General features: G+C 44.9%; 1 protein-coding gene across 3 annotated transcripts in view; it reads right to left on the bottom strand.

The window, feature by feature from the left end:
* The window catches only part of CEP170 (centrosomal protein 170), a 598,101-nt gene that overhangs the window by 351,166 nt on the left and 226,904 nt on the right, over positions 1–20,031 (bottom strand). For all 3 annotated transcript variants that reach the window (XM_086926848.1, XM_086926849.1, XM_086926850.1), the window contains exon 8: positions 7,458–7,934. In XM_086926848.1, the coding sequence (XP_086782974.1) occupies positions 7,458–7,934 (477 nt within the window). The remainder of the gene's footprint in view (positions 1–7,457; positions 7,935–20,031) is intronic.

Raw genomic sequence — 20,031 nt, 5'->3', positions numbered from 1 at the left:
TATAAACCATTTTTTGGGGGGGCCCGTGTGATTTTGGTATCCCTACCATGCCTTTGACATTGTTTTGTAGAGAAATCTGAGAACAGGAGACTAAGTTCCCCAGTCAAGTAATGGCTGCTGCAACATTTTCTTTCTGTTGCGTCCATCCAAGCAGAGCACTCACTCCTGAAGGCGCGAGGAGCCCCAAATGAAAAAAAGACCCATAGGACAATCAAAATGCTCTATTTTTTTCAAGCTGAGTTTGAGGGACTTTCACATAAATCCCTCAAACCAAACTGTCCAGACATAAAAATATTTTTGAACCTTAAGTTATCAAAAGCTACCGAAAAGATTTACACAAAATCATAAAAAGCACTCTCTCTGGACCAACATGAAATGAAAAGAAATTGGGTATTTATATGGTGCGCGGATACTCACAGAGAGTGTCCCAGCACTAATCTCAAAACTGAAACAGAAAGAGCCCTGCCCCGACAACCATAGTGTTATTGTTTGAACAACCAGGTTTTAAGTTGTTTCCTAAAAAACAACAAGTCCTGTGTCAGTCTCAGGTAAAGGGGCAATTCGTTCCACAGACTAGCAGCTTGAACCTGAAATGACTGTCCTCCTATCCGAGATCTCGTGATCTTGGGAATCACCATGAGGGATTGTCATTGTTGGATAAGATACAGTATCCTGTAAATTTAGTGGACTTCTGTTAAGCAGTTTTTACGGTAGCACTGTTCAAAAAAGTCAATGGACCACTGGGTGAAAGATAGATCAGAATGAATGAGTGGTTTGTATTGATATCTAGGGACACCAGACTTTGTCCAAATACATGAAATTGTTTTGTAATGTTGTGCAATGATTGACAAAAGAGATATTGCTCAATGGTGGTAGTGCCGGGAAGGGGGCAGCCCCTTTGGTTATGAAATGAGCCCAGAAAATGGACTGGTGCATGCTGGTGGACGAAGCAGTCTACAAAGCGTGAGGATGCCCTCAGAAATGTATGAACATGTGGGGCCTCTGACAAAAGGTCTGTAAACAAGAAAACTAATACACAAGTTCCTACTGGTATAACAATATATCTGTCACGGGCACCTTGTTGGTGTATTCATGAAGCCCTCACCCACCAACCTAGTTGGTGGCATGCTTCATCATCGGGCCCACCCAGTGACACCTAGTATGTCCCGGGTGTGCTACGACGCCTGATTACAGCGGAGCTAGTGTATTGCTGAGAGTGCAGTGAGGTTGGGAGAGTTGTGATTTAAAACGGCTTGGTGGTGGTCCCAGTACCCGAGGGTAAATTAAATTGTAATAACTGGGCCGTCACCAGCGGTTAAAAGTAAGGCTACAGGGCGCGTGAGGGTGGCGAGTTACTGCCCCCTGCGTCCTTCAGATGGTCGACATGTTTCAGCCAGTGCCTTAAAGTATTCTGGCTTTCCTCAGGACCGTTTTTTTTGGGGGGGGGGCGCCCACGTAGTCAACAAAAAGTCGATCAACCAACCGGAACTATCGTGTAAGCTGCAGGTAGAACGAGAGCGCCAGTTTCGGGCCCAGCCGGCGGACCTTCTCTTCCTCCTTTGAAGGATGAGGAGGCGGAAAGAAGGTGGGCAAAGCGATAGTCTGCCCGATGTGGAAGGGCATGACAACCTTCGGCAAAAAAGAAGGGCGGGTCCTTAAAATCACCTTGTCCGGATGAACAGAAAGGAAAGGAGGTTTGGAAGAAAGAGCCTGGAGATCACTCACTCTCCTGGCAGAGGTGATAGCCACCAGAAAGACCGACTTGAGAGTAAGAAGACACAAAGGACATGAATAAGGGGCTCAAAGGGAGCACACCTCAGGAACGACAAGTCAAGGTTTAAGTCCCACTGAGGCATTATGAACGGCACGGGAGGGAACGTGTGCGTAATGCCCATGAGGAAGTGGTTAACAACAGGGAACTTAAAAAGAGAAGGCTGGTCAGGAAGCCGTAAAAAGGCGGAAATGGGCGAAAGATAACCTTTTTCTAGTGCCCAGAGCAGAGCCCTGCTGGGCCAAAGAAAGGAGGAACAAAAGAACTTCAGAAAGCAGAGCAGAAAGAGGAGCCACAGCCTTAGCTGTGCACTATGCCACAAATGTGTTCCACCTGCAAGCGTACACCGCGTTAGTAGAGGGACACCTGGCTGCCAGAATGACATCACAGACTTCGGGAAGAAGAAGGTCGAAGGGTATCAACTATCACCGCTCGATCTCCATGCATGGAGGTGGAGGCTGGACAGGTGCGGGTAGAGGACCGTCCCCTGCTACTGCGACAGAGGATCCTCCCGGAGAGGCAGTCGGATCGGGGGATTGATCACTATGGTGAGTAGCTCGAATACCAGTATCTTCGTGCCCAAACTGGAGCCACAAGGATGACCTGGGCTCGGACGCGCCGAATCTTCATTAGCACTCTGGGCAGAATCGGAAAGGCGTACAACAGATCACAACTCCACTCGCGAGGAAAAGCGTCACTGAGCAACTGCCGCCTCGTAAAGTCCAACGCGCAGAACTGAGGACATTGCGCGTTCTCGTCAGTGGTGAATAGATCTAACCAAGGCTCTCCCCACTGCAGAAAGAGACCTTGCGCCACGTCCGAGGTCAGACGCCATTTGTGATCCATCAGACACCGGTGGCTGAGTTTGTCCGCCCTGGCGTTCAGAGAACCCACCAGGTGTTGAACCACCAAGGTAATGCTGTAAGGTGCTAGCCACGTCTAGAGGCGCAGAGCCTCTTGACATAGGGTCCACGACCCCACCCCGCCCTGCTTGTTTCAATACCACATCGCGGTGGTGTTGTCAGTGATAAATTGCACTACACTTCTCCGGACAGAGGGAAGGAATGTTTTCCGCGCAAGTAGTATCTCCCTTAGCTCCGAAAGATGGATATTGAGTTTGGACTCCGCCGGAGACCAGAGGCCTCTGATCTCCGCCCGTGATATACGGCCGTCCTAACCCAGGAGTGACGCATCCGTCAGTACTGTATGCACTGGTTGGGGAAGGGAGAGGGGGCTGCACTGACCCAATACTGGTCCGTGAGCCACCACTGCAAGTACTGTGCAGTGCCCTCCGAGATCAAAACCCAGAATGAGGGCTGAAAGATGGGAAGCTTAGCCCAAATGCCATGGACTCGCTGTTCGGGAGGATAACCCCGAAACTGCACAGCATCCAGAATTGTTCCAATGAAGAGGAGCCTCTGAGAGGGAAGCAGATGTGACTTGTGCGCGTTGATGGGGAACCCTAGCAAATGCAGGAGGTCAGCCATAGTGTAGGTAAAGCCAGAGGGCGTGCATAACGGGAAGTGCAAAGGAGGCGTCCAGCAGGCATACTGTACCATCCAGACTTGTGCAGACAAGAACTGAGGCAGTGTGAGCAACTTGAACTTCTCCCTTCAGATGGTGGCGCATCGTCCCCTTAGGCAGTTGCCTAGGAGAGCACCGTCCGAGCCTCTGCAGTACACTGAGGCAGCACTTGTGCCACAGTGTCCTACACAGAGCGTTAATAATGGTGCAAAGGCCATTTAGAGAGGCAGAGACCTGGGCAACCGGACACTCTGGCTATGGGTGTTGTGTGACGTAACCGGGGTTGCCTAGAATGAACAGGAGCCCCTTAAGATGGGCTAGGCGTTGAACAGAACGGCTGTGAGTGTGCCATTAAAGTGCAGCAGTGGCTGTGTGGAGGAAGCAACCGGCTGAAGCACTTCAGGAAGTAGAGTGTCCTGATAGGCACTGAGGGTAAGAACCACCCCTAGGCAACACCACAAAAAATGAACCAACCACTTCCATAGGCACAGAAGAAGGGGACAGTGGCCCAGAGTTTGGAGGCAAGTCCAGCTGTACTGGACGCTCCAGATCATTAAGCCAGTGTGGTACATCCTCACACTGAGCTTCAAGAGGGTCTTCAGATACTTCACAGTACTCCCCACCGTCTACTGGCCAGTAGAGAGGCCGAGCTCGATATTGATTGGCTCTGGAGGTAGCGCCGAGGGTGGCGTCAAGGACGGAGCCAGCGGAGTTGCCGAGGCCGGATCCAAAGGCGATGATGGGGCCAGAGCCAACAGCGGTCCGAGGCCGGAGCCAACAGAGGTGCTGAGGCTGGAACCAATGGCGGTGCCGAGGCCTGAGCCAACGTCTGCGCCGAGGCCGCAGCCCACAGCGGTGCCGAGGCCGGAGCCAACGTTGGTGCCGAGGCCGGTGCCAACGTTGGTGCCGAGGCCGGTGCCAACGTTGGTGCAGAGGCCGGTGCTAACGTTGGTGCTGAGGCCGGTGCCAACATTGGAGCCGAGGCCGGAGCCAACAGCGGTGCCGAGGCCGGAGCCAACAGCGATGCCGAGGCCGGAGCCAACATCGGTGACGACGAGGCGGGAGCCAACGGTGCCATAGGGCATCTTGCCGACGTAACCGGGGCCAAAGGCGGCAGCATGGGGGCAGAACCACCCAAGGGGTCCGCGGGGCCCAAAGGCACTCTGGAGGGACCCGATGGGACAATTAAACGGCCCATGGCCGACTGAAGTACGTGTACTTCTGCCGGAGTCGCGTACGGACCCTAAAAAGGCAGGTGGGCCGCAGGCGACAACGGAGGCCCCAAAGGAGCCACGGAGGAGCGACCACCCGCACCCTCTACCGAGTCCCGGGACCAGTGAGGGGCAGACGAAGAGCGAAGCCGCTTCTTCGACCTTAAATGGTGAATTAACTAACCTGTCCCCGATGAACGATGGTGTCGGCGGAGCCAGCCATCCCTCGACCTCTTACGGAAGCGGGACCTTGAGTGGCACGGTACCGGGTTCCAGGCCTCCAACAACTTCTGGGAACGCACCCGCCATGGTCCGACCATTGGGGCACGTCTCGGGGTGACGGCGTGCCCTAAGCAGAATAGAAACACTCCGCGCGGGTCCGTCACAGATATGGTCCGACGGCAGTCCCAACCGGACTTAACCCAGGCATCCCTACTGCACCAAAAGTCAATTTCTCGACAAAAAGAAGAGACAAGTCTCAGAAACAGTCACATTTATTGACATGGGGTACTGCTCTCTCTCGGATCTGTGCTTGCTGGCACGGAAAAGGAAAGAACTGACGCCATTGTGTATGTATGGCGCCTAAGTAGTCTCCGTGACATCATCTCGGCTCTTACGACGCTAGTGACGGGCACGGAGCCGCAGGACGCCACCTACTGACGCGCATGGATACTGCTAAGCAAAACTTTCCGGATCCAGTCTGACGCTTGGGTATATTCTAAGGTAAGGAATCTATCACTAACGTGTCTCTTCTTTCAGATACTCAATTATTGGAATCAACTGAGAGTGTGAAAGTGATGGTATCCGATAACAATATAAGAACATTTTTCCCAGTGGTGATTACTATGTGACTTACTCTACGACTGCATGTACAAGTAATACAGTTACGACATGGCCTCTACGACTTGCACTGTACAAACTAGTACATTAAGTTTTTATGCTATTTGAACGATGTCTTCACGAAATGCTAAAAAGTTGATGAGCTATGTATATATGTTTGTTTCATTCATGTACGTGAATAATAAAAATTAATAACAATATATATTTTTTACAGGTAGTACGTTGCATGATTATGGACTTGAAATCGCTTACTGAGAGACAAAGTTTTTTCTTTGACACACTAAAAGACTCCAGTCAAAAGTAATGCATTTGCTTTTGTACTACATTCTACTTAAACGATGCACACCCTTGACACTGATTGTCACCACCACAAAAAATTACATCCTATTTTGATTCAACACGAACAGCAGTTTCCAAAAAGTCACTTGACAAAGGACCATCCAATCTACGGCACCCCCGCCTGGTGCCTGTCAGTGTTTAAGAGCCTTTGAAATCTAGGAAAGAGCTTGGGGTGGAAACCCCTGCTTAAAATGTTGGCTTCCGTCTGCAGAGGAGTAGGTGGAATCTGAATGTTTAGAAATATATTTATGTACTGCTCAGGTTGCCAGCCTTGATTGCTCTTAAATCTTCCTTCCTGGTTAAATGGGCGTATTGGTTCAGTAGTAGACGGTATCCTTTTCTTTTTTTTCTTTTTTAAAACAAAATAGCGACTGCTCAAGTCACAGTTCTCCAGTCCCAACTCTTTTGCATTCTATGTCTATGCATTCTATGTCTCGCTAGATAACCTCTTGGGCACATGTTGCTATAAAGATTATTTGACCTTCCCTAAGTAACCCTCTCTTTGGTGCACACAGCATACTGCTGTCACTATGGCTTGGCTGCTGCCAAAATCTTTTAATCCTTATTACAATAAAAAGGTGGGTTTCTATCTCTCACATACCTTCACCCATCACACTGCCAACTGCTGCACCCAATTATATGATAATCGCACCTTGATGGTCATCACACACGAGAAGAAAGTACTTCTTACACAAGCTTAAAACATAAAAAACACCCTTCCAACCACACAATACAAAGTATTGCTTACTATCCATCTGAGTAACAGCTTCAGCGCCCAAAATAGGGGAAAAGAGTGCTACACAAATTCTACAATACAATTCATTACAATAATTCTCATTCAATCTAAAAGGGAAGCTACGCTTCAATCTGAAAATACTACACTTAAATCAAATCAACATGCCTCATTGATGTAAAAAGACGATAAGTTGCTGTAGTAAAGGGATCTGTTATAACCACAGACATTACAATTGCAAGGCTTTATGTCTCTTTAGAAATAATAACTTTGTATGTCTTTACACAAGCAATGTAACACAATCTTTTATTGCATTATTGGGTGGGGGGTCAATTTCAACATACAACTTATCCTGGGTTTCAGCAGATTTCACAAACTTGGAGGTAGGCTATCTGGTGTGCCCATGTATTAAATTATTTTTTGGGTTGCATGGCTATGCTAGACTTTTGGTGTCAACTAAACACTAAAAGAAAAGATGATACTTTCTGATCCCTTCCACCCAAGAACCAATCAAGATTAAACAAAAAGGGCATTAATAATTAGTTATGAAAATGATGAATGGAAGCAACTCTACACCCTTTCAAATATACTTTACACGCAAAAGCCATTGATATTTTTGAAAGAAACATTAAAATGAAGCATAGCTGCTGTTACTGACATGGTATTATTGTAGCACTTTCGACTGAGTTTCTTTTTTACATATATTAATATTGGATTTTATATTTCAAAGAAGTAAAAGGACAGAGCAAATAAATGCAAAAATCAATCATGAATAATCTTGGTTTGCAGAGTTATGCTCTTAGTGAGTTCGGAGTTCGGAGTTTAGGAGGCGTTCCACACTAGATTAATTGTTCTCCAATAAGTAAATAGTTACAAGACTACTGAACATATACTTATATCAAGAAAGCGCTACACTAATGAAAAGCACATCACTGTCTTTATGCAATGGGTAAATGTCTTGCAAGTATAAATGCTGTTGGGATTTACTATGAACACTTTACTTACAGTTCAGTTAAAGTTTATAAATACTATACACTACCTTTCAACCTTTTCAGGAAAATTGGAACATCACTCTTAATACTTTTGGATTCTTCTTCAGCATGTTCTCTTGTCATTCGTGGGGGATCATTTTGAGCTAGCCAATCAGCAACCTTGTTTTCTGCAGCCAGCATCTCGGTCTGAAGCCCAGCTAGCTCTTTTGGACCAGGAGGAGATGGCTTTTTAGATTTGTGCCGGTGATCCGGAGTGAATTTAGTAACATGGTCCTTTATAGTTACTTTTCCTGGGGCGTGATCATCAAATTCAATGGTGAAAGAAGCATGACCAGCACCAAGAGCTTGGGAACTTTGTGTCTCTTTGGTTGGAGCGTCATGAACATAGTTTTCCGTCAAAGGGGGTGACTGAAGGAATTCTTTCGTAGGGATTTCAAAGTAGCTTGGCTCCCTACTCAACGTTAAAAGTGCTTCTTCTTTTGTTGCCGATTGCTCATCATTGCTTTTCATCTCTCTACTGCATCCTAAAAGAAAGCAGTTTGTCATGTCAAACGAGAAATGTTATAGGACTATTCAAAAACGGTTGTTTGGAAATTTGTGTCACAGTTCAACTAGTATTTCTTAAAGCCACAAAAGATGGTTGTGCATATAGTTCTATATATGAAAGAAAACATTTTTAATACTTTACAAATCGCAGAACTTACAGTACAAAGGACTGGTACAAGACTTGCAATCTCAATGTAACAACACAGACACTTCCTGAAAACCTAATTACATGTGAGCATTAGGTTTATGTGCGTTAAGCAAATGTTCCAAAATAAGCAAAGCTTATATTGTCCTCTGAAGGTTGTAGTGCTTTTTATATCTACATTTTACATTAGAGAATAAGTTTCTACAGATGTTCAGTCCAATACTAAATATAACCATTGAGAAATCGGTGACCTCCTTACATTATACTTACCAAGATACACCATGTGCCTTGCTACCAAATGTAATAATTAGTTGATGTGTTGTCGGTTTGTATCAACAACCAAACTTTTTCCCCTTTAGTCACACAACACTAAATGGACTCTGACCATTTTGCAACAGAAAACTTAGTGAAGCACCATTTTAATCTCTGATGATCAAAGCTTCCCATTCGTAGAGGCATTCCATTACAATACCAACTTTCTCTGGAGGTATATACCATAAGATGGGTCCCAGCAAAATGAAATTTCTTTGTCTTCTCAAAAGCATTAACTCATACATGCTAAATCAAACATTGACCCAATTGATTTGCAAACTTGGGCCCTAATTTAAAACTTAAGAAGTATCAGACTACAGGAGGTAGCCCTTAACCTCATGGAGCCTGGGGCAGTAATGTGTAACAAACTACAATGTCTCAAGCAAGGGTGTTATTTGGCGAACAAGTATACTGGGTACAATTAATTTACCATGGAATAAATCAAGCAGAAAGGAAGCCAGGGAGACAAATAGTATCAGCAACTCAATGTATTTCAAATGTTGATCATGATAGACATATTGCAAATCATATGTACAATCACATGAGGAGGAAGCACTGTTACATTAAATGACATGTAACCGAACATATACTGTGTACAAGTGCTCGTGACGTTTTTGTGACGATGCAAGTGACAAGTGAGTGGGTATATACAGCGATAGTGGTGGCTGCAACAAAAAGGTAAGTGAACATGAAAGGTCTTTACACAATTTGAGATACTCAAACAATTAATGTTACATGGATTTAAAAAGTAGGGTGGGGTATCCACAATGAAAAGGCTCCAGGAATTCCGCTGTGGAAGTCCAAGGCATTTCAAGCCAGTAGACAAGTTAGACCATCATCAGGACTCGGTTACATAAATACGTTAGCAGTGTCAAGGATTCAATCTGGGATATATCCTACGGGACACGGAATGTCCGAAGTATGTATGGCAAAGCAGAATGTGGTGTGGGATACCACAGGTTCTTATTTTCCATCAGTAGACTGCGTAGGAAGCGGTAAAAAAAAAAAATTGCACGCCCCGGCATCAGTCAAATCTTATCCATTTGTTCACTTTTTTGAGATCCAGAATATTTGAATTCTTGTGTTGGTTCCTTTTCTCGGACTAGAAAGTAAAGCAAATAACTCCCTTTCCTTTGGGGTGAAGAGGGACTACCTCCACAGCCCATTTGACCAACAGGATTCCCTTCAGTGCACCCCTTGATAGCAGCCCTCTGGAAGGGGCCAATGGAGTCCAATGGACCCCACAGACATCCCCTTGCAGGTGGGTGCCGTCACTCGCTGCACCCGCCAGCAAGGTGATCTCTATTCCCCCTTAAAAGTGCAGGCAGTTTTCTGCCTGTACAGTGAAACACAGAGCGGATGATTCAAAGCTGCTCGGTATTTCACTAGAATGTGCTAATCCCAGGGCAGCATGACTTGGTGGCTGCCATAGGTGCATCGCATTCAATATAATACGGCACACTTTTCTTGTTTGCGCAGAGCGCACCTTTTGAAAGGTGCGCCGGCATAAACAAAAAGAGCACACCATTTTCTGTAATATGGCACCTGTACAATAATGCCAGAACAAAGCAGGTTTGTACTACACTGCTTTCAGGAGGTCACAAGGGGTGTTAGGTTCAACTGGTCTTCTTTCTGGAGCTATGCCAAAGTAACTCAGACTCTAACATGTATTAGGAAGTGATATCACTTCTGTTTCCTAGATAGAAGCTTCTGAGAAACTGTCTCCTTTCCAGAGGTCACTTCTCTAACCCCCAAGAGACAGGACAGGGTCTGAAAAGACAAACGGCATTGAGAAGTTTGACTTAAAGACAAAATCAAGGTTTGTCTTAGGAACTTCTGACCTGAAGAGCTCCATCAACGATAATGTGAGATCCTTACGAGGAAAGCAAAGAAGAGCGGCAACTCTGATGATTGCTAGATAGTAGCAGCAGGCAAACATTTGATAGGAGATGCAGGGGTCTGAACCCAACAGGTGCTCATGTTCATAAAGGAAGAGACCTGCTTTTTAGAAGAAACCCCCATAAAACAGCAGTAACAAGATCAACTAAAGGCAAATACATTCCCTGAAAAGATAAGGTTTGTAAAAGCACACATGCTTGAGGTCTGCAATGCATATCATTCCCCTTGCATAGAAAAGGAGATTGAAGCAGTGAAGATAAAGGCCTACACCTACTCCAAGAAGGCACACATTCATAGTAATAGCCTATAAGCAGGGCTCAGTCACTTGTTATGAATTAAATGTCTACATTTTGTTTTGCACACACTATTGTGAAACCAGAGGGTTCTTTTGCCTCAAAATGTATAACTACGGAGGTCACTACATGCATAGTGCAGGCAAAGGTATGTTACTGTACACTACAGCTTTACCTTGGAGAATTGTAATGGTGAAACAGCAAAAAACAAACATAAATGGGGAAAAGAATGATTGAAGGGATTATTGCACAACACTAAGGACAATTACTGTACATATTCTAGTTGAAGTAATGCAGAAACACATGTATGTTTGCAATGAAAGAGGACTGCATGTGGCGAAAGGATGACTAAACACATACCACAGCAGCTTTTGGAGGGGATTTAACAAAGAGTATCCATCAATTTACCTGAAAGACATCATATTTAGCAATATAAAAGTTTCAAACAAGTGAGAAAACAGAGAATACATTCAGAATTTAACATTTATTTTAAAACAAGAGTGAAAAAACACGAAAAATATACTGTTGTGCTGTCAGGAACAAAACGAAGGCACTATTAAAAAAACACTGTGTAAACAAAGGGGGTTTCAACAGGACCAGCATAGTGCTCGGAGAGAGAATATTATGATCCATTCCGACTAATGTTACATAGCGCATAAACTATGTGTACCCATAAGAAATCAAGATATATGTTCAGCTACTGAGGAGCTATAAGACATCACAGAGGATGAGGAAATATGCCAAGACCTGCATGGTGTAACAGATCTCTGATGCAACATTATGTTTGAAATCATGTACGGAATAATAGAACACGTTTGCAATCTTTAGAGCCTAAAAAATAGGACACCAAGAAAATTAGATCTTGAGCACAGAAATCATGGATTGGAACCTCTACAAGTATTTCAGGGACACTTCACCTCCAAAGAATGAGCTGAATTCCAAAGGATAAGTTCAATTTAATTTGCAATAGATTCTCACTCAATTGCAAGCAAGTTCTGATAACTAGTCTAAGTTGCACTCCATCATTTGTCTTGGCTGACATATCAGCTTCCTTACTGCAGTTCCCCCTTCCAGATTTAAATGTGATGCTTCAGAAACAAGAGTAAAGTTACAGACTCTCTAGTTTGGTCCAATGGATGCAATACCAATTTCTAAACTTGAGAAAGCATAAGTAGGATAAATCTTTATTTGGATATAAAATATCCATAAAAGAGCACATCGAAAATTCCAACAACAATACAGATTATTATAAAAGAAGCAAAACGTACAAACAGTAAGTAGATAAAAACTTCCAAGTTGAATTAGGGGACTTCAATAACATACATATGTTAAAAAGACATGATGTGCAAAACTACAATATCAACAATGGCATTTAAAACATAAAGAGTTTGTGACCCTAACAAATAGCAATATTATGCTAGTAGATGCAGTCAAATGTTCAGCAATTAGCAGCCAGTTATGGTAAAGTGCAATCGGATATAAACAGTTTTAGCAGCATAAAATAAAGTGCAATTTAGTATAGACTGTTTCTTTAATAAAAAAAATCATTGACAGGCCCTTCCGGTTACTGAGTGAAATTACGGTATGCATAGCGTATAAAAATTGTAAGGCCTATATTTAAAACTGTATTTTCAAGAGTCAGAGCTGCAATGATTGCCTGTCTACGGGTCCGGATTCCCAGCCTATTCCATTCAGTTTTCAGTTTGTCTGTGCTGTGGCGTAAGAGCAGGGCAAAGACTTACTACATGCTCCAAAGTTTCAGCCGTCTTGCCACACCCTCTGCACAATAAATCCTCTGACGTTCGACGCCAGGGGGGTAGATCTTTTAAAAATTACCAGTCACCCAGTCTAAGAGCCATAAAGCTAAGTTTTAAGTGCAAGGGATAAGTGCAGGACAGATAAGAAGAAGGAGAGGCCGGCCCATAAGGATTCATTATTGCCCATGCGTGTCTGCGTTTAGCGAAGTGAGCTTTATCAATGATTAGGGACCTCATTTGAGTGCGTTTCTTAATACTGATTTTAAATACTGCCTTGCTGGGGTTGAGGTCCCATAGGTCGCCCGCAGACATTTGCTGGATGGAGTCCTTGAAGAATCGGCCATAAGAACCGCTTGGGTTTTTCTGGTAGATGTCTAACCAAAGTAATGACTCCAATGACCCCAGATCTGCTTGCCTAAGTTTGTGGCACAGATGTAGATATGTGCCAGTGTTAGAGATTTCATAATTTAGTAGGCCCAATTCTAATCTGATCTGTGCGGCAGAAGCGGTTTTAGGCATGTGGAGAACTTTTTTATAAATTTTGGTCACGTTTTGGTTTAAATTGGCGTTTAGTTTTCCCCTAAACATTTCAATGCCATACGACAAAGTAGGCCCGATTTTTGCTCTCATGACTTCCAATAATTGGTGATAAACTCAGGCCAGATAGTTTTTTTGAGAGCTTGGAAAGATTCACCTGAAGGTTCATGGCTTTTACTGAAATTTTACTGCGTTGTTTGGCAAAAGTACACCTGGAGTCAAAGTTGACCCATAAATATTTATATGTTTTTCCTATTGTAAGGCTCATGTTGTTGTATAGCCATCCAACGCCGAGGTTACGTTTTCTACCGAAGATAACCACTTGGGTTTTCTTTAGGTTAACCTCTAAAGCAGTGTTCTCCAAACCGGTCCTGGAGGGCCGGATCCATGCCAGATTTTTTGGATATCCCCATTGAGATACATGTAGTTATTTTAAAAATCTGGCATGGATCCGGCCCTCCAGGACCGGTTTGGAGACCCCTGCTCTAAAGTATTCATGGTGGTATAGCTGTGTAATTTATTTAATAGCCTTTGCAACCCTACCCGGGTGAGACTAAAAAGGACCAAGTCAACGGCGTATAAAAGGTTACTTATTGACACACCTCCCATCTTAGGTGGGTGGCTGTTTATTTCTTCTAGGGTGTCTGGTAAGTCTGCTATAAATAAATTAAAAGCTAGTGGGGCCAGCACACATCCCTGTTTGACCCCTCTAGTTGTCATGATTTTCCGAGAGAGATGTGTGCCAGTCCCCAACTTCACTTATATCCATGTGCCTGAGTGCAGTTGGATAATCGCCTCCAAAAGTTTGGCTGGGATCCCCCATTTTTTTTGCGGTGCCCATAGAGCAGCACTGGGGACCCGGTCGAAAGTGGCTTTAAAATCTACAAAGCAGCAAAAATTAGCCCTAGATGTGATAAGTGCTTTATCAACAATTATAGACAATGTCAATAGGTTAGTCATGGTGCCAGAATTTGCAGTGAAGCCGGTTTGGTTCCTTCGGATCAAATTATTCTGCTCTGCCCAGGTTCTCAGCTCCTCCAGTAGAATACCTGCGTAGTGCTTTGCCTCAATGTCTAAAAGGGCAATTAATCTGTAATTGTTTGGGGACGCATGTGAACCTGACTTATAAATCAGATGGATTATTGCGCCTCGCCAAGAGTCCGGTATGGTAGAACTTCTTAATGCAAAATTTAAAAGATTAGTTAAGTATCCCGACCAAAGGTTTATGTTTGCTTTGAACAAGTACTGTGGTAGGCCGTTTGGGCCAGGCACTCCGTCTGATCTCGATTTTAATACTATGGTGACCATTTCTTGAGTGATCTGCAGATCTTCACTGGGAGATTCTAAAGATTCAGTAGGCCTGCTCCAGCTCTTACTCTGACTTATTTTCGTCGGGTTGAGAGCACATATGTCTGTAGGAGCTGTTCCCTCTGTGGCCCTAAAGTGGTCAGTCAGGAAGGCGAACCAGTCGGCTTCTGCAATGTTTGCGCTCCCAAAGGTGGGTGAACTAGAGTTTTGACGATGGATTAAGGCCCAAAAGTTTCTTGAGTTACGGTTTTTGCTCTCCCATAGCAATTTACACCAGAATTGGCCTAGGTATAGTTGTTTGTCTTTTTATTGAGCCTGCCTAAATGTTTTTTGGGCGGTTTTGTACACATTCAAGAGCTCACTGTTCCCTGGGGATTTCTTAACCTCTTGGATGCTAATGACAAGGGTAACTTGTCATGCACTGCCCATTCATTTCAATGGAAATCTCATTATATGAGTAGTCTACCCCTTAGCATCCAAGTGGTTAAGGGAGCGCAAAGCATTATTTCTAGACATCTTCAGTACCCTAGTTTGGCTGGAGATCAAAAACTGGGGACTAGAAAAAGCATTATGAGAATGCAGTTTGGATGGAAAGAGGCTTATCAAATGGGAACAGAAGATCGACCAGGAAACGGTGGGGGAGGCCGCCAAGTCAGTGCCTCCTGTTATAAAGGCTGAACATGCCTTCATAACGTTAATGCAGATGTCTTCGCTCCATTTTAGTCGTTTTAGATTTTCAGTGTAAGTTCCTTTAAATGATGTTGTGGCCAATTTATGGTACACTGGCTTTACATTGAGGGTGACTACTTGTGGGCGATGGTCACTTTCCGATCGGGAATGAATGCTGTAGTTACCCAAGTGTTGAAACAGGGCTGAATTACAGATGGTATAATCAAGGTAGGAATATTTGCGGCCATTTGTTCAAGACCACTTTGGTGGAATGTCTTTCGTGGATCTACCGTTCATTACAAAAAAAATGGCACTGTAAAATTGCAACACACAAAGCTCTCCTAGACCACAATATGCTTGGTTTGGTGGTTTGGACTGTGCCTCTACTTCTGTCGATGTGGATGGAAAAAGCCTTTCAAAGTCAGCAGGGTTTCCCTGAAAGAGATTAGTACTGAAGTCTCCGGTGATCATACAGTCTGAATGAGGGTGATCCGCAACCAGGTCACACACGATTTTCATTAGGCGTGTTAAATGCTCCTTCTTCGAACGCGTGCTCGGGTTAATGTAAACATTAAGAAGGAAAAGCGATCGCTGTTTGCTCCATGAACTGATTTTGACTCCGAGTAGCCAGTCCTCATCAAAATTCAATAGCTCGATCGGGCCTTTTAAATTGTTTGAGACGTAGATCGAAAGACCACCTTTGGTGTAGCCATAAAGACAGTCTCTAATTGCGGGTTTCAAGTATTCAATAAAGCCTATCACTGGACAATTTTGAGTGGCCCATGTTTCCTGAAGGGCTATTAGATCGTGCCCAAATGTGAAGTTGGGCGTCTCCAAATTGGTCATTTTCTGATGGAGACCACTAATGTTCCATGAGCACAATGTAAAAGAGGACTGTGACTGGGGGATTGGAGGGTTTATAAATGGTGATGACTGGAGTCTTGATTGGACCAAGTCATTGTAATTTGGGTCTGCAGAATGTTTTTCAAATGGTCAGTCTGATATTTTACAGGACAAGGCGGCCGGAAGCCATCCCCAATCCGGATTTTTTTCAGGGATGGGTGCTTTAGTCCATAAATTTTCAGTCAGTTGTGTTGTGCCTAAAGCATTTTTTAAAATTTAGTATGGCCTATTTTTAACTCCAGTCCTAGGGCATTGCGCACTTATCGGGGTAGCTGGTTGCTTTAATAGCACTGTGGGATAGCCTGGGGTAGAATAAGGATGGATTTTAATTCCCCACTGCTGAAAAATATCTTTTTGGGCTAAAAATGCTCTTGCCCAAATGGCGGATCTGAATGCCACCAGGGTTACCTCAGAGAGTTGTAGGCCTCTTGGTGGAAGGAATTCAATGGACTCAATTTCGTCCGATGTCAGAGCCTCAAAGACCCGGACACCATTCACTAATTTAATTATATTTGATCTGTTGGGAATGTTGTGCCGACCTTTTGATTTATATTCGGGAGCAAGAAGTATTTTGGAGTGCCGTGGGTCGCTTTTGGCACTTTTGGTGCTAGGGCTTAGGTTGGGCAGAATGGATTTATCGATTGAGAAACCTAGGTCTGATCCCAGATGGATTTGGGGGGGATCTCGTGAACCTTGCCTGGATGTCTGAGTGTCTTTGAGTGAAATTGATGTATTATTAAAGATTACTTTTAAGGGATTGGATCCAATGTTTGATTTTTCAGGGTGAGGTGCGCTTGAAGTGGAAGCTAGTTGAGGTTGAGTTAACGTGACTATCGACTTCCTTATAGATGATTCATTAGATTTGCCCCTTGTTTTATAAGTGCCAGGCTGTGGCTCTATTGCCACTGTTTCCGCGAATAAAGTATTTTGATCTTGACGAAATGCAGAAATTTGTTGTCTGGTACTTGAAGCTAAGTAGGCCATGAGGGGGCTTTGACGGAAACTTGTTGACGTTGGTGGCAGTTGTGAGGGACTTAAAGCTTTTTTATTAGCAGCGGTTGAAAACAATGGAAATAATTTAGGAAGATCGACTGTTGGATTTAGTCTTAATTTGTTTCTTTGTTTGCGCTGACGTTTACGCTCTCTCTTGCTACAGGCTGGCAAGGGAGCAGGAAATATTTCGAGGTTGGGCGCTGCAACAGCGACTAATTTTACAGAAGACCTTACCACGTTGTTACCAGTGGTCTGAGTTTGCCCACTCCCTGCCTGAGGGCTTAAGGCGGATGATGGGATCAATGCCACTGAGGGTAGAGGTCCTTGGTCTTGGTGGGGGTCTTGGAGGTGGTCGGTCTGTTTCGAGAAAGATTTTAGGTCCCCACTCACCGGAGTCCCAATTGCGGATGAGATCAGGGAATTATCTGATTCTAAGTTGAGTGTTGGGGGGTTTTGAGGTAACTGGTCGAAACATTCAGTTACTCTGCCTCCTTTCAACAGCTTAACTTCGTTTATGACATTGGTTAAAAAAGCTGGAAGCGAGGAGAGAGAATCAATAATGGGCGAGCAGCAGCAAACTGACTGTACTAATTTTGAGGTCGATTGCGCTCCTATTATTAGATTGTTCATTTTATCTAGCTTATTATCAATCCCTGCTGTAAACATAGCTAAGGTGTTCAATAGGTCAACCTGCGTGTCCAATTTGTCGGAATGATAATTTAAGGCAGTGACTGTCAGTTGGAAAGTTTGGAGTAATTGAGGCCAGATACTCATGTTTGTAGAGACCTCGGGGAGTGGCTCCGTTTTTAATCTGGGATTGGGTGAGTTTTCAGAGTTTTTAAGAAAAAGGACAGGTCCGTTAACAGTTGATCATTTGGATAGGTTTTTTGTGGGGACTTGGAAGAAATGAATATGCTACTTACCAGTATGCATCTGTTCTTGGCATGTAGGGCTGCTAACATTCATATCTTTGCATTAGATCGCCACCTAGTGTTGGGTCCGGATGATCGCACATTGTTGTCCTGGAAGAGTCTTCGAAGTATCCTGAGATGGGTGGCTCCTCCCCTGGACTACAGTGCGCATGGGCATCGGCTCCATCCCCAGATTGTTTTTCGCCATTGTGGCAGAGGATGGAGTGGCAAGTATAAAGGATGTCCATGCTAATGATTGAATACAATAGTATATCTGCAGCTGCGACAGGCACCGGGGAGGAGGGCGGGCGATATGAATGTTAGCAGCCCTACATGCCAAGAACAGATGCATACTGGAAAGTAGCATATTCAGTTCGAGGCATGTGGGCTGCTAAATTCATATCTTTGCATAGAATACATAGCAGTCCCTCCATCAGCGGCGGTTGCCCGTGCCAGCTGCAGAAACCTGAAAAAGTGTCTTGAGAACAGCCTGCCCTACAGCCGCTTGCTGTTTGGAATGTACATCAACACAGTAGTGTTTTGTAAAGGTATGTGGTGTAACCCACGTGGCTGCTCTGCAAATATCCTCTAGAGGAATGTTACCAAGGAAAGCCATGGATGCCCCCAACTTGCGTGTGGAGTGTGCCTTTGGGGGTATTGTTAAAGTGCGCTTGGCTTTATGATAACAGATTTGGATGCACTTAACAATCCATCTGGCTATTCCTGCTTTGGAAATTGGGTTGCCTTTGTGTTGTGGTGAGAAGGCAACAAAGAGTTGTTTCGTCTTCCTAAAGTGTTGTGTCCTGTCTATGTAGTACATCAATGCCCTCCGTACGTCCAAGGTATGGAGCATCCTTTCCGCCACTGTTTGTGGGTTCTGGAAGAATGCAGGCAAATCGATAGTTTGGTTGAGATGAAAATGTGACACCACCTTTGGAAGGAATTTGGGGTTAGTACGTAGTACCACCCTATTTGGATGAATTTGGATGAAAGGCTCTTGTATCGTGAGTGCTTGCAACTCACTTACGCGTCTTAGTGACGTAATGGCAATTAGGAAAGCAACTTTCCACGTTAGGAATTGCAGTTCGCACGAGTGCATTGGCTCAAACGGTGGTCCCATCAGCCTGGTGAGGACCACATTGAGGTTCCACACGGGAGCTGGCGGTGTTCTTGGTGGAATGACTCGTTTCAGTCCTTCAAGAAACGCTTTAATGGCAGGCACCCTGAAGACTGAGAGATGCTGCCTATTTTGAAGGTAAGCTGCGATGGCGGATAGATGTATCCGAATAGAAGTGTACGCTAGTTTGCACTTGTAAAGGTGTAACAGGTAGCAAATGATGTTAGGGATAGATGCATCTAGCGGGTTTATGTCATTGTTTGCACAGTAAATGACAAAACGCTTCCATTTTGCGGCATAGCATGCTCTGGTTGACGGCTTCCTCGCCTCCTTGATGATGTTCATGCATTCAGGAGGGAGGTTCAGGTATCCAAACTCTAAGACTTCAGGAGCCAGATCGCTAGGTTGAGCTGTTGCGGATCTGGATGCTGAATTTCTCCATGGTTCTGCGTCAGAAGTCTGGGCGTGAGGCGCAGTCTTTGATGCGGGACCACTGAGAGCTCGAGGAACGTGGTGTACCATGCTTGGCGCGCCCACGTTGGAGCAACTAGGATGAGTGTCATGGAGTGTTGCCGTAGTTTCCTCGCCACCAGTGGTATCAGGGGTGTCGGGGGAAAAGCGTAAGCAAATTTGCCTGACCAGTTCATCCATATCGCATTGCCCTGCGATTGGGGGTGTGGGAACCTGGCGGCGAAGCTTTGGCATTTTGCGTTTTCCCTTGTGGCGAACAGGTCTATGTCTGGACGCCCCCACCTTTGGAAGTACGGCTGGAGTACCGATGGATGTATCTCCCACTCGTGCATTTGATGACTGTATCTGCTGAGCAGATCCGCCATCTGATTGTCCTTCCCCGGGAGGTGTTCTGCCATGAGGAAGATGTTCCTCTGAATGGCCCACTTCCACATGCTCTGAGCCAGGTGAGACAGCTGTGGTGAGTGGGTGCCCCCCTGCTTTTGGAAGTAGTACATCGCGGTCATGTTGTCCGTCCGGACTAACACCACTTTGTTGCACAGATGTACAATGAAGGACTTGAGCGCCATGAAGATCGCCATCAGTTCCAGATAGTTGATGTGCATCTTCTGTTGCTGCGTCGTCCATAGTCCCTGCACTGTGTAAGTGAGCAGGTGTGCTCCCCATCCCTGGAGAGATGCGTCCGTTGTCAGGATAACCTGTGGCACTGGCTCCTGGAACAGTCGGCCCTTGCAAAGGTTGTGTGGAGTCCACCAATGCA

This window comes from Lissotriton vulgaris, chromosome 6, assembly GCF_964263255.1.
Source record: "Lissotriton vulgaris chromosome 6, aLisVul1.2, whole genome shotgun sequence".
Classification (NCBI taxonomy): domain Eukaryota; kingdom Metazoa; phylum Chordata; class Amphibia; order Caudata; family Salamandridae; genus Lissotriton; species Lissotriton vulgaris.
Note: the sequence above shows the minus strand (reverse complement) of the source record. Positions and strands in the feature narration are given on the sequence as shown.